The sequence below is a fragment of the Alternaria dauci genome, chromosome 8, assembly GCF_042100115.1.
Source record: "Alternaria dauci strain A2016 chromosome 8, whole genome shotgun sequence".
NCBI lineage: Eukaryota > Fungi > Ascomycota > Dothideomycetes > Pleosporales > Pleosporaceae > Alternaria > Alternaria dauci.
In genome coordinates, this window is record NC_091279.1 from 679536 (window position 1) to 693837 (window position 14302).

Below are 14302 nucleotides of genomic sequence, written 5' to 3' on the forward strand. Positions count from 1 at the left end.
AGCCTGTCAATCAACTTAATTGGTTAGCAAGAGATTTCGCGTCGGGTGCGGATTGGCGGGTTGGAGCGAAATGATCGCTTGGACAAAAGAAAACTGTGCCGCGACTGAGGGCGAAAGATCTGTGCCCAACAATCTGCATGAACTTACTTCTAGTCGCCAAAAGGGAAAGTGTTTATGGACCAGTTGTGGGTGATATTGAAGCAGGAAGTGGGTGGCAGAGGGACAGTGTCGAAGGTCAGATATCGTTGCCTATATACTCTCTGGCGCGCTAGCAGTAAGAGACGCTCGCCTGATGAGGGTATCAATTTGTAGTAGGGTGTTCTAATAATGAATAAGCGAGGCAGATATTTCAGTTCGTAATCTCGTGCGCTTTTTGTGACGTGTTCGTTAGACTGCGAAGTGAAATACCAGAGATGCCGTCAGGTTCCAGCAGCGTTATCGGCGAGAACACCAGAGAGCAAATTTGTCATTGATTAGATAGCGATCATGTAGCGATGACAAAGAGAGGAACTGTGCGCAAAGAGAACGCTGGTGAAGATGTGTGTCCAAGCGAGGACTGGTTTGATGATGCGATGAGAAGAGACCGGCTTGATCATACCTGAGTATCAAAAGTTGCTTGACAGAACGCCTGAGCAACAGCAGCATTCATGTAGCAAGTCACATCATATGTGAGCGTGACAGGATAATACATTCATAGAAGATGAATGCACATCGCATAATTGAGGGGAATCCAATGACGAGCACACTAAGAATTTCCTCATGATCTAGAAAAGAGATGCTGTGAACCTGGTGAAGATCTTTAGACAGGGTTGATAGCCAGATATAATCTATGAGAGTCGGTAGAGATGGGGAAATTGATGGAAGTTCGATGTATGAAGATGGTGTCTGTTGAAGAGGTATTAACCATTCGGCACGACGTCTCTTTGGAATCTGCGCTAACGACACACCCCAGTGTACAACCCTGCCATCTTACCAACCACCCGTCTTTTCTCCAACTTGGACAACCACAACATTCCGTGTGACCAGCCCATCAAGAGAAATGGCTATGAAAAGAGAACGCTCTCCATCCCCCAAACTCACATCAGAAATATATCGCTCTTCAACAATACAAGAGCAGACATCCAGTTTCGCAGCTGCCTTCTCTCCCAACCTATCTGCCAAAGTCCTTCAAACACTCCCTGAATTCCGTACTGCAACCCACAAAATCGCAGCATGGCGGAAACCGTCACGGCAAAAGTCCTTGATGCCAGAATCCCGGACCTTGTACGATCTCGGCCACGATGATGATGGCGAAAAGTGGGCTGGAGGCCGACTAGGCAATGTACTACGAGACACGGAGGCTGAAGGCGTCGTAGTAGTCGCGCGCTGGTACGGTGGGCAAAACATCGGTCCTATAAGATTCACGCACATTGAGAACTGCGCCAAAGAAGCTATTTGGAAATGGAAAGTCGCTGACACCGAGATGAAGAAAGAGCAGGCTACCAAGAAACAAAGAATCGATGAGGAAGCCAAGCGGGAAGAGCTGGTGAATAATTTACAGGAGAGAGATTACAACATCTTCGCGCTGCGGAAATTATTGGGTCAGAAGAAGGCCAAGTCGCAGGATGAGGAGCCTGCGCCGCCGACGCCGCAGAAGATGCAGGACTATGGGAAGATGACTATGGATGCGCTGAAGAGGGTGGACAAGGCGAGAGACGCAACAGTTGCGTTCATCTTGAAGCAGATCGACAAGGTTGATGAGGAGCTTAAGCTCGTGGAGGCGTTGGAGGACGGCACGCAGGGGGTGGAAGAGGAGGTCAAGACTGAAGATGCGGAACCCACGATGCCAAAGTGATACGACAGCGATGTTCGGCGCTCAGGCACTACGTTTTCGTGGACTTGAACATGCTTCTGAAACCGACTTTCGTTTACTCGCACTACTTGGAATGCCATGAAGCTGCGGACCATATCCTGGAACGATTTCCTTGGTACTGACAGCAATCTCGATAGCCTGTCTATTATCATCCGGCAGATGCGTGGCGATTGCCCGGCTTACAGTGCTTCTTTTGGTAGCAGCATCAACATGAGAGAAAGTAGGATTGGGGGGCTTCGGTTTTATAGAGAGGAGTGTCAAGTCATGGCTATGGAGCTGGTGATGCCATGTTGGTCAGCAAGGCTCAACAGTAGCGACAGCAGTCAAGCAGAAGGCTCAAGATATCAGCGGTCGCGACGGTGAAGAGTACTTGTTCTCTCGTCTTGTATAGTACAGTCTCTAGATGCAGAGTACGCATACATACACACAGTACATTCAATATACACAAAGCGGTCCTGCCCCTCGCATCTGAACAGCGATGCAGGAAACCATCTAGCACTTGACGCCGCCATCCCTCTCTACAAACAAGCCTTTAATGACTAATATTCCACCTCCCCTTTTTCAACCTCCTCATAATCATCTTCCTCCCCTTCCTCGTCCTGATCCTGCTAAGAAACCCATGTCTCCTCTTCCGCACCAGATGACTCGGGTTGTATGTGTCACGTGGACCGCACCGGATCTGTGTACTGCCTAGGCCAGGATGCGACGAGATTTTTGAGGCGAGATCTAGTGTCTCGGACGATGAGGGGACGAAAGATGTGCTGCCGGCTGCGGGTAGGGTGTTTGTGCGGGGCAGTATGGGGCGCCGGGGTGTGAGGAGGGATATTTGGCGGGCTGACGAGGGCGTAGATATTCTGGTGGGCTGGTCAGATGGGTGGCTCGAGGGTCTGGGGAAGAGATGTGTTACTGGTATGTTGGTGCTAGGCGTGGTCTGAGGAGTGTGGATGCGCTGGTTGCAGGGCGCGCGACGACCCTCAAGCACCGAAAAGCGTTCATGGTTTGTGTCAGAACTGCAATTGCTTCCTCTTTGCCTGTTGTGCCGTCGTCGTCGTGGCGTGGTCCCGATACGCAGATGCGAGCGTGCACTTTGGCATGCCCGTCGCGAAGTCCGCAGAGCTAACACAATCGTTGCCGTCCGTGCGCAAAAAGTTGGCCGGCTTCCTATCAAAAACCTTAGCAACTTCCCCATTACTCTCACAACACCAGCTACCCGCCAATCTTCTTGTACCTTCCCACCCAAACCCGCCAAAATGATTCTCGAAGCTCCTCCTCCGCGACGCCACATCTCCAGCGCGCCCATCTCCCTCAGCGACGCATCCGCCATCCTCGAAAAGTACCTCTCAAATTCCGAAACATACCCACACCTCCACCCCGATGCGATCATCACACCAGACGGCGTCGCGTTCAACGCGCAAGGCGGGGCCATGGGCAATCCAATCATGCACCACTTGCGCCGTGTAGCAGCGGGTATGCGCGGCGAGTACCAAGAGCCAGAGCGGGCGCTGGATCTGGAAGACGACCAGCAGGATGTCACTGCCGACGTCACTGTTAGTGGTGGAAAGGGCAAGACGGGCAAGAAAGCGGCGGGCGCCGATGACGATTGGCAAGATCTAGCTTCATACCAAGCGGAGCAAGGCGAAATCGAGATTGGCGAGATTGGCGACAGGACGAACGTTGTACAGGAGGGTGGTGAGGAGCCCCAAGTGCAGTCTACCAAGGGCAAGGACAAGAAGAAGAGGAAGAACGAGCAGGCGGCCGAGCCGGTCGCGGCGGATGGCCAGATAGACAAGGAGGCGCGGAAGAGAGCGAAGAAAGAGCGAGACCAGCAGAGGAAGAGAGAAAAGGCCGCCAAAGCCAAGGCGACCGAGTAGGGGTGTCAGGCATCACGACCTCGAGAGAATACACCTGCGCGCAAGCTGCAACGACTTCGAAAGACACACTGGCCATTGCTTTCGAGCTGTATTCTACGAACTTCTCGTCGCCTTTGCGACTGCGCCGTCATGTACCCATGACCTTTTATACCCAATATTGTACAAGTCCTGATCGAGATGCACGCCTACAGCTCCCGATCCGCCGCCTTTACAGGCTTCTCGTCGTCCTTTGCCTTCTCTTCTGAGACCTTCTTGTCGCCAGTCCAGTCCATAGCCTTGAGGCGCTCTGTCAGAATCGGGTGCGAGTGGTGGAAGCTCGAGTAGAACCAATCGGCATCCATGCTTGACAGGTTTTGGATCTGAAGCTTGATCAACGAGGCACCGAGTTCGCGCGCATACCCGAGCTTTACGGCAAAGGCATCTGCGAACTGTTAGCATTGGCCCAGACTTAAAACTGCATCAGTATACATACCGGCTTCGTACTCCATGCTGCGAGTCCAGATGTTGAGGAGGAGCTTGATAATGGAATCGGTGGGCGACAAGATCTCGTTGAAGAGCATGAAGCCAACAATCGTCGGCTGTTCCCTGTGGAAGCCAAAGTCGGCATATAGCGAGCGGTTGTCGATGAAGACGGAGAACAGAGCGAACATGTAGAATAGATGCGCCTGACTAATGAAAAGAAGTCGCGAAGTGTGGTTCATCTTCCAGTGTCCGAGTTCGTGTGCCAGGACAGCTTCGACTTCCTTCTCTGTGCTCTTCTCCAGCAGTGTGTCGTAGATGACAATCTTCTTCTTTCCAATCCAGGGGAGTCCAGTGAAGTATGCGTTGCTGTGGGCGCTGCGCTTGCTGCCGTCGATGACCTGCAGCTCTGAGAGCGGGAAGTTGAGCTTGGATGCAAGAGCCTCGACAGACTCCTTGAGCTTGCCTGGCTTGAGCGGCTCCAGCTTGTTGAACAGTGGCACAATGAGGATCGGGTAGATGGTCATGCCTGTAATCTGAACAACCAGCATGAACATCCACAGGTAGTAGAAGAAGCCCTGGCCAGTCGCCTTGATGATAGACAGGAAAGCGCTTCCAATGGGAATACCGAAAGCAATGGCGAGAGCCTGGCCCTTGATCATGTCCGTGAGCCAGAGCTTGACAGTCATCTTGTTGAAACCGAACTTCTCCTCCAGCACGAAGCTGTGGTAGTAGGAGAAGCCGAGACCAGCAATCAGATCAATCCATCCCAGCATGTACATGAACAGGAGCGACTGTGTGATTTCACCGGAGAAGCGGACGGGCGCATAGCGAGCGACGACGGTGCCGGCGGCGGCCCAGACGAGCGGGTATACGTTGAAGTAGAGCGTGGCGAGAGACTTGATTTGGTTGAAGAGACCGGAGATGAAGCTGAACTTGGCTTTGGCACGACCATATTCCTGTCATGCCTTGTTAGCCATGTTCCACACAGCGGGGTTGCAGTAAATGTGCGCGTACCTGAGACTTGTCGAACGTGTCTCTTTCAATTTCTTTATCGAGGGCCTTGGGGATAGTGGTTCGTTGGAGGACGCGGTATTGACGGAAGAGAAGCCAGTTTTCAAGGGCGAATTCTGCGAGGGAGAAGCCAACGACGAGGCGCTTCCATGGGAAGAGCGGCTGGTCGAGCCAGCGGGCCAGGCGCTGGACTGTGTTAGTACTCATAATCGGGAAGCGGCTATGCACAAACTTGCCTGGAGGAATGCCTGGATCATGGCGGTGATGGAGAGTGTTGATTGTGGAGCGGAGGCACGCGAGGACAGATCGTAACCTTCAATGCTCCGCGCGTCAGCGCTAACGCAGGGTTCGGCAACGATACGTCACAGCTTTGGGTGGCTTTGTCCATCTCTCTCTCTCTCTCTCTCTCTCTCTCTCTCTCTCTCTCGTTCTCTTCTTGCAGATTGTTCATTTCGACTTTAGATCCATCTAACAGTATGGTCGTCTCCCAGCTTAATTTTCAGTGGATTGACATTACTGCGTTTCAGTGTCCTGCAGCGCGACGGGACTTGCCTTGTCCATCTACCACTACTACTTCTTACGCTGACGCGTACCACAACAGTATACTATACATAATCTATGCATGCCGATGACCACGCGTCCCGCAATGGTGAACCTAATTATTAGCACGCGTTTGCTCGACACGTTGCTCGGAATGAGGACGCTAACTTGGTCATCACATGGCCGTCCAGCGCCAGCGTAGCCAAAATGAACATGCGCGGACGTACCATGCTGAGATGGACACATAGCAAAAGCAGGAGAAGGGAGACATCTATTCAATATATCAAGTTACTTCGCGGGCCTGGTAGATTGAAGAGCGAAGGTAAACACGCCAAAGCCGAGAGTGAGTCCCGCCGCAGTTGCCTTCCAGATCCGTGGTGAGAGGCAGGCGGAAGGCGTGATCGATCGCACCTCCACTGCATTCTGAGTGGGCAACTGAACAGGCGGTCGAGTCTCGGTTCCTTCACTGTGATCAGATGCAGTCTTGTCCGCGCACCAACACTTGCCTTGCCCGCGCGACGACTACACTGACCAGCCTAGCTCGTCATGAACCGTCAGAGCAGCATTTTTCGCGCCAAACGACTATCCAAAGCCTTGACATCAACACTGACGAGCATCTTCGAAAAAGTCGATTCGCGGAAAGGCACATCGACAACAGTCCATCATCTCTTCTCGCCAGTACCCGAACGACACTCCAAGGACAACGGTCGACCCGGAAGCGTGCAAGACGACTTTAACTCAGCCATTCCAGCCGAAGCGCCCACTGAGTATTACATCATACAAGAAAACAGGTACCCTGCTATACGGGCTTTGCGGAGCGACGCCGAGATTGGAGACGGGATATGGAGATGCTGCCACTGCCGCCACGAGAACATCATTACCCATTACAAGGGAGCGTTTCCTTTCAAACACCTGGTCTGCAATCGTTGCGGCCAAATCATCTGTTCACAATGTCACTCATCCGAGATCCTTTCCCCGCTACCATACGGCATGATCCAAGCACCACGACCGGGCCTGGATCGCGAAGTCCGCTATCTCCACGTCTGTACTACTTGCGGTTTGAGCCACCGTGCGGAGATGGAAGGTACGACGCTCGACTTCTACAGTGTCAAGTGCGCAGATTGTGGCAACAGTTCATATGGAGACTGGCCACGCTATCATATTGGAAGCAACGAGCCATACCGAAGAGACCCGGACGCGAGCTTTGTCAAGCTTATTGATGCCAGGGCTGATGATGCAGCGCGGATAGCTTTCCGCTGGATCATTGCAAACGACGATAGGTCGCCTTCGAGACTGAGTTGCAGGAACCCGGAAGATACCTGCGACTGATTGAGAGGACCACAGAACGCGATTTATAACACCACATCAATCCTTTTGTTTGCCGGTCTCTGATCTTAAGTTAGACAGGACAGTGGAAGATTGGCCGACAGATGAGAGCGTATTAGCTTCACGCATAGGTAGTGTCCTAAGAGAATTGTCTTAATGGTGTCATCTTGTGTCTCAGTATCCAAGTTTTTTTTAGGTATTTCAATCTCCCACTTCGCTCACAGCATCAGTGTTCACAATTACCGTTAATCTACTATATATTTACACATTATACCGCAGCTGCCAACAACAATGTTGAAAGGGTCAGCATAGAACCCATCTCTGTGTTCCATAACTTCATCTACAGCTCAACAAAGGACGCATATGACATCGATACACGTACACAGAGTATCGTAACGCACAACGCAACAGATTCGACGCAATCTTTGACTCTATATAATTCACTTCATCATCGCGTCCAAGGCTCCGCAAGAATCCCTAGAACAACAAAACCACTAACATGGATAAGAAACTCGATCCCAAGCGTAAACGAGCAGCATCGTCGGGAGAAAGAGCAGAACCGATTACAAGGCGGAAGCGATCAGCATCACTCATTGCAAAAGAAACGACGGCCTTGGGTCCCAAGTCCCCTGGCATCCCTACTCAGGCCCAGCTAGACGCCGCGAAACCTGCAGAAGAAAAAGCGCGTTACGACGGCCAGTTCAAGTCTGGCTACGACGAGTATGATGGCGTGTGGCTGTGTTGCAATAACTGCTGTAGAAATGAAAACTGCGTAAAGCACTATGATGGCGCTCATCCCTTCAAGTACTTGACATGCAGGAGATGCGACCACATAGTATGCTCGCATTGCTGTAGCTCGGAGATCCTTACACAAGTTCGTTCCATCGACATGGAGCCATCCGTGGAACGTTTCGATCCATCAGCCCAAGAGGTTCTATATTGTCAACTGTGCTGTGCTTGTGGCTTAACATATCGCGGCGCCTTTGAAAACGGACAACTTGTGTTTCCCTCCGACTGTCCGTGTGGGAAGTATGCTGCTGAAGGAAAGTCATTTATACATTTTTTCATCGGTTCGAACGAGGCATACCGGATTGATCCGCAAGAAGCCATTGTGACTGTGAGGCTTGATGACCGTCTGGCTGCTCTTGCCCGCGTCACAAAGAAACAGCGATCAGACTCGGTCCAATCCCCGACTTCCAGTCCGATCGAAGGAGCTTGTGAGAAATCTCGTCAAGCGGTCGATAAAAATTACAAAGAGCGGGTTGAAACAATGGTTCAGCAACAGCGCCGAAGCGCTGTGATCGCCGCAAGCCATCGATTCTTCTTTGAGACAGACACAGAGCAGCGTGGATCGAGGCGCCGTACTTCTGTAGAAAAGCCACCGGGTGATTGTTAGAGCACTTCTCCGTCATCATAGCAACCCGATAGCTTGTACGACGTGAAATAAGTGAGCTCCACTCTGTAGACCGTTATTCAAAGATTGTTATGTTATCATAGACAACTAGATACTGTGCCATACAATTATGCTTGCCAGAATTTTTTTTAGATTACGCAATATCCACGGCTACTGACAGCGATGTTGTGTTTAGATTTTCGTTGTTTATTATTAAATATTTTCGTCGCCATGGTGAAGCCCGAAACAACAACGCGAGCAAACGCCCGTGTGATGACTGTCATCTCAGTCAAGACCTCAACCCACTCAACCTTTGCGGCGTGAACTCACACGATGCCTAAACAGAAGCTAACACTGCCGAAGGCTGACGACTACGCAAAAACTCGACGCCGCTTAAACAACACGATCCAAGACTATCTCGCCGTCTTGAGATCTGCTCCAGTCGCCTCTCCCGAGGTCCGCATCCATCGCGCTTGCTACGTGCTTCGAAAGGTCTTTTATGCCTATCGCGAAGCTACATGGAGCAGATTCTGTACCAGCATTTCCCTTGCCACAAGACACAACGGCCTCACTGTTTTGACTGAGGATCCGACAAAGGCTGGGCGGAAGAACGGTTGGTTCGCAGATTTCCCCCAGCAATACTTCGTCGGCAACCCTACAGCCAAAGAGAAGGTGCTAGTGATCACTCCTTGTTATGATATCGGCTTTCTAAAGAAGCTTGTTGACCAGCTGCTCGCAGGTACGTCTACCAAAACCCGTTAATGATAAGAGAAATACCATTGACCATGAGAACATCAGGCCTCGACGTACAAATTGAAGAAGTGAGAGTTCGCCTCAAGGCCCTCACTGAGTGCACCGTCATGGCCGTACAGCCCTGGGAGCAACTCGACTTGGCACATTACCAAAACCATTGGTGCATGCGCGTCACTTCGCCGTCCACGGGAAAACAGACCGCTCTCGACATCACTGGCGTACAGTACGGTATCTCCCATGGTGACATGCCGTGGGAATCGCAACTCGAATTCTTCGTTGAGAGGATCCACGCCGTGAAGCCATTTGGCACGCTCGAACAGTTCGCAGAAGAAATGGCAACGTTCAAGGGTACTGAGGGTCTAGAGTACGATGTTGCGGCCGGCGCGATCAAAGCATGGCACCAGGCAGTCGATCCGGCCATGGAGCGAAAGGGCGTGACTTGGGCGGATATACTACAGAAACCAGAAGCAGGCTTTGAGAGACATACAGGCAGGATCATCGGCGTAGGCACAAAGGCTATGCAGAAGTATGTTGCGGTTACAAAGTTGACCAAGAGGAGGAACAAGGCGGAGAGGTATGATGACAGACATGAAGACCAGATAGAGGGAGAGGCTGAGGAGCTGGAAATGATCTACTTGGATTAGAGTACGGCACGGTTCCAGACAGCTCCCTTGTGCTGACACGGAACGACTGAGTTGGAGCGGCCTGAGAGCACGAGCCGCAGCACCTAGATAGTAGCTAGACACCAACACGACTATCACAAGCGGTAAGCAGACACTGAAATTTCCGTGCTGCCAGTGTATTAAAAATTGCCACGGCATAAGTCTGGAATGTAAAGAGTGAAACCGTGTCACAAAGTTCGTAGCACATGCTTTTTACATGACTCGCGCTAGTGACGTACCGTTCTAGAACAACTGCGCCACACTGGGCGGCGGGTGGCAAACTACCCTCCCCTTAAGACATGCCTCCCATCTCCACGTTGCATACCTCCAGCTCTCAAACACTACACCTACCCAAACACACTTTTTCAAACCGCAACCATGGATGAAGACCTCGTCGCTTTCGGCATCGTAATGGTGCTCTTCCTCTCCTTCCCCTTCCTCACAGTCCTCAGCATCACCGGATGCGTCGCCTACTCCCGCACCAAGACATGGGATAAGGCGCGCAACCAGCGCGCCGTCGGCCTCGAGTCCTCCAATGGAGAAAGCAACCGTCTTGTCTCTGACGAGGCCGACGAAGAATCCGACTTCTACGACACCGATGACGAGGAGGAACACAAGAAGAACAAGGCCGAGGAGGAAGCCGACAAGTACCTCACCTTCAACCAAAAGTTCCGCAAGGAGTTCAAGAAGGTGTGGTCGGGCAAGGGCAAGGGCGACGTCATCAAGCAGAAGGAGCGCGAGGAGCGCAGGAAGTTGGCAAAGGCAGTCGCAAGGGAGATGGACCGCAGGGAGAGGAGGAAGGCCAGGGCTGCGGCTAAGGCGCAGTCCGACGACTTACCCGCATACACCAAGGCGTAATTTAGTTACGCTGGTCTAGCCTTGTCATAAGCAGTAACAACTACTGAAGCGGCACAGGTGGACAACTTTCTCTCTTGGCCATAAATTGATACCCCCAAACATTAAACTCATACATCAGCACTTCTTCCATGAAAGATTCAGTATTTCGCCAAATCCGGCATCCGCTGAGCTCCCTTGCACGTACCCGTTCTTCTTCGACAGTCCAGAATCCACAGTTGCCGACATACTAATCTGAATCCTCGCATCTTTCTTCTGGCAAACCGATGTCTCTGTATCCGATATTTCGCCGTCCTTGTGCAACAGGAAGTCATCCTCGAAAGGTCCTGTTATCTTCTTCTGAATATTTCCCTGTGGTTCACGTTAGCACAACCTCCAAAGCAACACTCATAACTGTAGGAACCGCATACCTTGCCTCTCAGATCTAACCCATTCTTATCGATCCATTTCCACCGACTGACCAAACTAGCTTCCACACCCTTCTCAATATACACGTATCCACGGAAATCAGCCGAACTGACATCGAATGCCCATCCAGGCGACGTCATGCCGATATTCACCCTGCAGAACGCGCGCGTACTCGCATCCCCGTTTTTCGGTCCGCCGGCGGCAGAGAAGTTATCGAAGATGATGGTCATAGCAGAGTTGTCCGACGCAAGCATGACGCTGGCATCACCAGGTCTGCAACCACTTCCTTCGAGATCAATGTCGAAGCTAGTCAAGGAGACCTTGCCTTTTGGCGGTAGAACGGGTGCTGCAGCACGAGGTACTGCATGTGGAATGGCTGCGACGAATGTCGCATACAGTGTGCAGAGCAGCGCGAGGATGAGCGACAACATGGTGCGTTGAGGCCGAGCGGAATCAGTGGAGATGGTGACATGAAGAAGGCAGGTCGTTTGTCTTATGCGTCACTGCTACTGTTGTGTTCATGGTTGCTCATTCCATCGCATACCGCCATTTCTTGCCGCAACCGTTACGTATCGAGAGCAATTCTTCGGTTGCGGCTGAAAGGCAGCAAAGTCAGGTCCCCCATAAGCAGTGCCATACGAACAAATGGCATTGCTATTTTCGGGATTTCAGATGAGTTCGGTTAGTACATAGCTCAGCCTGGGACGCAGTGGCCCCGACAGATTGTTTGAAAGTGAGAAAGGATTTAGCCTATGCGTATCGGTTCCCACGAAACAACTCAACGCACATGGTATATTGCCAGAGTCGCAAAAGCAGACGCAGCCGTTATTATTTTTAGTCGTTTCGATAGACCTGTGTATTCTTCTTACGTGGCATGAAATAGTGTCAAAGTGCAAGCTTGTAAAGTCGTGTCAAAGTGCATTTGTGTGAAGGTAGTCTCGCTCTCACTTGTCAGGAACTAAAACAACAACTCAGATATTTTAAGGAAAGACTCGCTGCTAAATGAGATGGCTATTACCACATGTTTCCCTGGCTCAAGCTATACAGCTTCGGTCCGCTGCACGGGTGCTTTCTCGTGGTGCTCGGTTTCATAGTCGGCATTCTTCCCATCCGCCTGTACAATAAACTCTTCGCGCTTCTCGAAACCGAACAGTTGGTCCATCTGGTCCATTCGCAATCCTTTCGTATCGTGGATGAAGAAAAAGGCGTAAATGCTAGCACAGATAAGACACGTTGCGAAGAAGACGTAAACACCCCACTCCATGGAAGTATACATGGAGGGCAGCGATTTGGTCGCAATCAAAGTCCATATCCAGACAGATGCTGCCGCCCATGGTCCGGATATGGATCGCATCGACGCAGGGAAGATTTCAGACGAAATGATCCAGGGGAGACCGTTTGCACCAAATGACCAGGCCGCGCCGAAGATCATGATCATGGCGGTTGCGGCCTTGCCACCAGCTACTGTCGATTCGGACATGGGCTGACCCACGGTCGGCTTCCCAAGTGCAATGTACACTGCGAGGTAGTACTGGCAGAAAGCACAGATAAGCGAAGAAACGATCCAAGGCCACTTGCGTCCGAACATGTCGATGAACCAGGTGAAGAAGATGATGGAGCCTCCGGCCTTGATGATTCCATAAATACCTGTCCAGAGCGTGACATCAGACAATCCGATCGAGGTAAAGATGGTTGGAGAATAGTAATTAATTGCGGCTGCTCCGCTCCAAGCTTGCCACATGAACATGAGGAATACCAAGAGGAACCTGTTTCGCATGCCTGGCATAGCTCCTTCGCGTGCCGCGGCTTTGATGGTCGTAAGAAAGCTAGCATGCTTCTGGCCATGGAGGAGCGCAGCACGTTCTTTTGCAATCTCGTTTCGCACGTACTGTATATCTTGAGCAATGTACGGGTGGTCCTCCGGCAGGTTGCGGAAAAAGCTGTATGATTTCAGGGCCTCGGCTTCGCGACCACGTTTCAGCAGCCACGTAGGAGACTCCTTGAGGACTGGTATCATGAGAGCCAGGAGCCCAGCTGGAATCAGCTGAACAGCCATAGGGATTCTCCAAGCAGTAGATTTTGAACTGTCCATGTTGTGTACAATGCCGTAGTTGATCCAGAATCCGATGACGGCACCGGTCTGGTAGAAGGACTCAAAGAAGCCGGTAAGGCGTCCACGAATAGCGGGAGGTGAGATTTCGGCAATGTAGATGGGGGATACGGCGGCGATGCCTCCGACGCCCATGCCGGTGAAGAAGCGTCCAGCGAGAACAAGGCCCAACTGGTCTTCAGGAACTGCATGAAACAGTCAGTATGGCATTGCATACACGGCATAGAGGATCGTAGCTCACCAGTACACATGATTGCGCCAACGATGAAGATGGCGTCTGAGATGATGACCGTAGCACGGCGACCAAGGAGCTCGAGGAACGGGTACATCAACAGTGCGCCCACCAGCCCTCCAGCTGAATAGATGGAGGTGATGTTGCTGGTTATTTCGTTTTTGTTCGACGCGTTGATGCCGAAGTCTCGTTGGAAGGACTTCTGGGCGATGGTGGTGCCAATGAAGGCAGAGTCGTAACCATAGGCCAAAACACCCATTGATATCACAAGTGCGGCCATGTAGACCCTCCAGTTGTACTGTGAGCCGTATTAATATGTCACCAGATCGCGATCTTGTCGGAGAGATCAGAACATACAACTTCCGAGGGGGTTGGCCGGTCTTCGGGGGCGCGAGCAAAACCACCCATGATGACTCTGAACTAAGAGACGAAGGCCAATCTACAGGACGAGTGTTGAAGCTGCGCGTCCGGCAGTTTTAAAGATGCCGATCTCAAACCTGGGGTTCCCACGTTCTTCTTAAGCAAACTCGCTTCCCCACAAAACACCCAAGCCGTCGGGGGCGGACGACTAGGTTGCCACATCCGAGCATCAGGCTTCCCCAGGCCGAGTCCCCAGAGATGGCGTATTCTCGTTGCGTGGGTTCGGTGGCGTGAACAGGAAACTCGTGGGACTAGTGCAGCCGACAGGCGAGGCTGGCGAAGTGTGTTCGGGAAACAGACGTCACCCTCGCGGTCGCAGCCGACAGCGAATCGCGTGCCTCAACAGCCGATGCAACATCCACACGTCTCCACGCCGAGGCGCGTGTTCTCGCATGCTTCAACATAGT

General features: G+C 51.8%; 7 protein-coding genes across 7 annotated transcripts; 4 read left to right on the forward strand and 3 right to left on the reverse strand.

Annotated features, from left to right (window-relative positions):
• Nucleotides 1–1243: 1243 nt before the first annotated feature.
• Nucleotides 1244–1834, forward strand: ACET3X_008163 (uncharacterized protein; the record flags this gene model as incomplete). Its single annotated transcript, XM_069454305.1, has 1 exon — nucleotides 1244–1834. One exon carries the CDS (start codon nucleotides 1244–1246, stop codon nucleotides 1832–1834), a length of 591 nt encoding a protein of 196 aa, XP_069303765.1.
• Nucleotides 1835–3102: 1268 nt separating this feature from the next.
• Nucleotides 3103–3723, forward strand: ACET3X_008164 (uncharacterized protein; the record flags this gene model as incomplete). Its single annotated transcript, XM_069454307.1, has 1 exon — nucleotides 3103–3723. The coding sequence occupies one exon, from the start codon at nucleotides 3103–3105 to the stop codon at nucleotides 3721–3723; it is 621 nt and encodes a 206-aa protein (XP_069303766.1).
• A 185-nt stretch (nucleotides 3724–3908) lies between these two features.
• Nucleotides 3909–5453, reverse strand: ACET3X_008165 (uncharacterized protein; the record flags this gene model as incomplete). Its single annotated transcript, XM_069454308.1, has 4 exons — nucleotides 3909–4144; nucleotides 4196–5141; nucleotides 5200–5382; nucleotides 5433–5453. The coding sequence occupies 4 exons, from the start codon at nucleotides 5451–5453 to the stop codon at nucleotides 3909–3911; spliced, it is 1386 nt and encodes a 461-aa protein (XP_069303767.1).
• Nucleotides 5454–8788: 3335 nt separating this feature from the next.
• Nucleotides 8789–9852, forward strand: ACET3X_008166 (uncharacterized protein; the record flags this gene model as incomplete). Its single annotated transcript, XM_069454309.1, has 2 exons — nucleotides 8789–9194; nucleotides 9254–9852. The coding sequence occupies 2 exons, from the start codon at nucleotides 8789–8791 to the stop codon at nucleotides 9850–9852; spliced, it is 1005 nt and encodes a 334-aa protein (XP_069303768.1).
• A 396-nt stretch (nucleotides 9853–10248) lies between these two features.
• ACET3X_008167 (uncharacterized protein) lies at nucleotides 10249–10728 on the forward strand (the record flags this gene model as incomplete). The annotated part of the gene is made up of 1 exon (XM_069454310.1): nucleotides 10249–10728. The coding sequence occupies one exon, from the start codon at nucleotides 10249–10251 to the stop codon at nucleotides 10726–10728; it is 480 nt and encodes a 159-aa protein (XP_069303769.1).
• Nucleotides 10729–10842: 114 nt separating this feature from the next.
• Nucleotides 10843–11564, reverse strand: ACET3X_008168 (uncharacterized protein; the record flags this gene model as incomplete). Its single annotated transcript, XM_069454311.1, has 2 exons — nucleotides 10843–11076; nucleotides 11136–11564. The coding sequence occupies 2 exons, from the start codon at nucleotides 11562–11564 to the stop codon at nucleotides 10843–10845; spliced, it is 663 nt and encodes a 220-aa protein (XP_069303770.1).
• Nucleotides 11565–12172: 608 nt separating this feature from the next.
• ACET3X_008169 (uncharacterized protein) lies at nucleotides 12173–13883 on the reverse strand (the record flags this gene model as incomplete). Its single annotated transcript, XM_069454312.1, has 3 exons — nucleotides 12173–13428; nucleotides 13485–13773; nucleotides 13833–13883. The coding sequence occupies 3 exons, from the start codon at nucleotides 13881–13883 to the stop codon at nucleotides 12173–12175; spliced, it is 1596 nt and encodes a 531-aa protein (XP_069303771.1).
• Nucleotides 13884–14302: the final 419 nt, after the last annotated feature.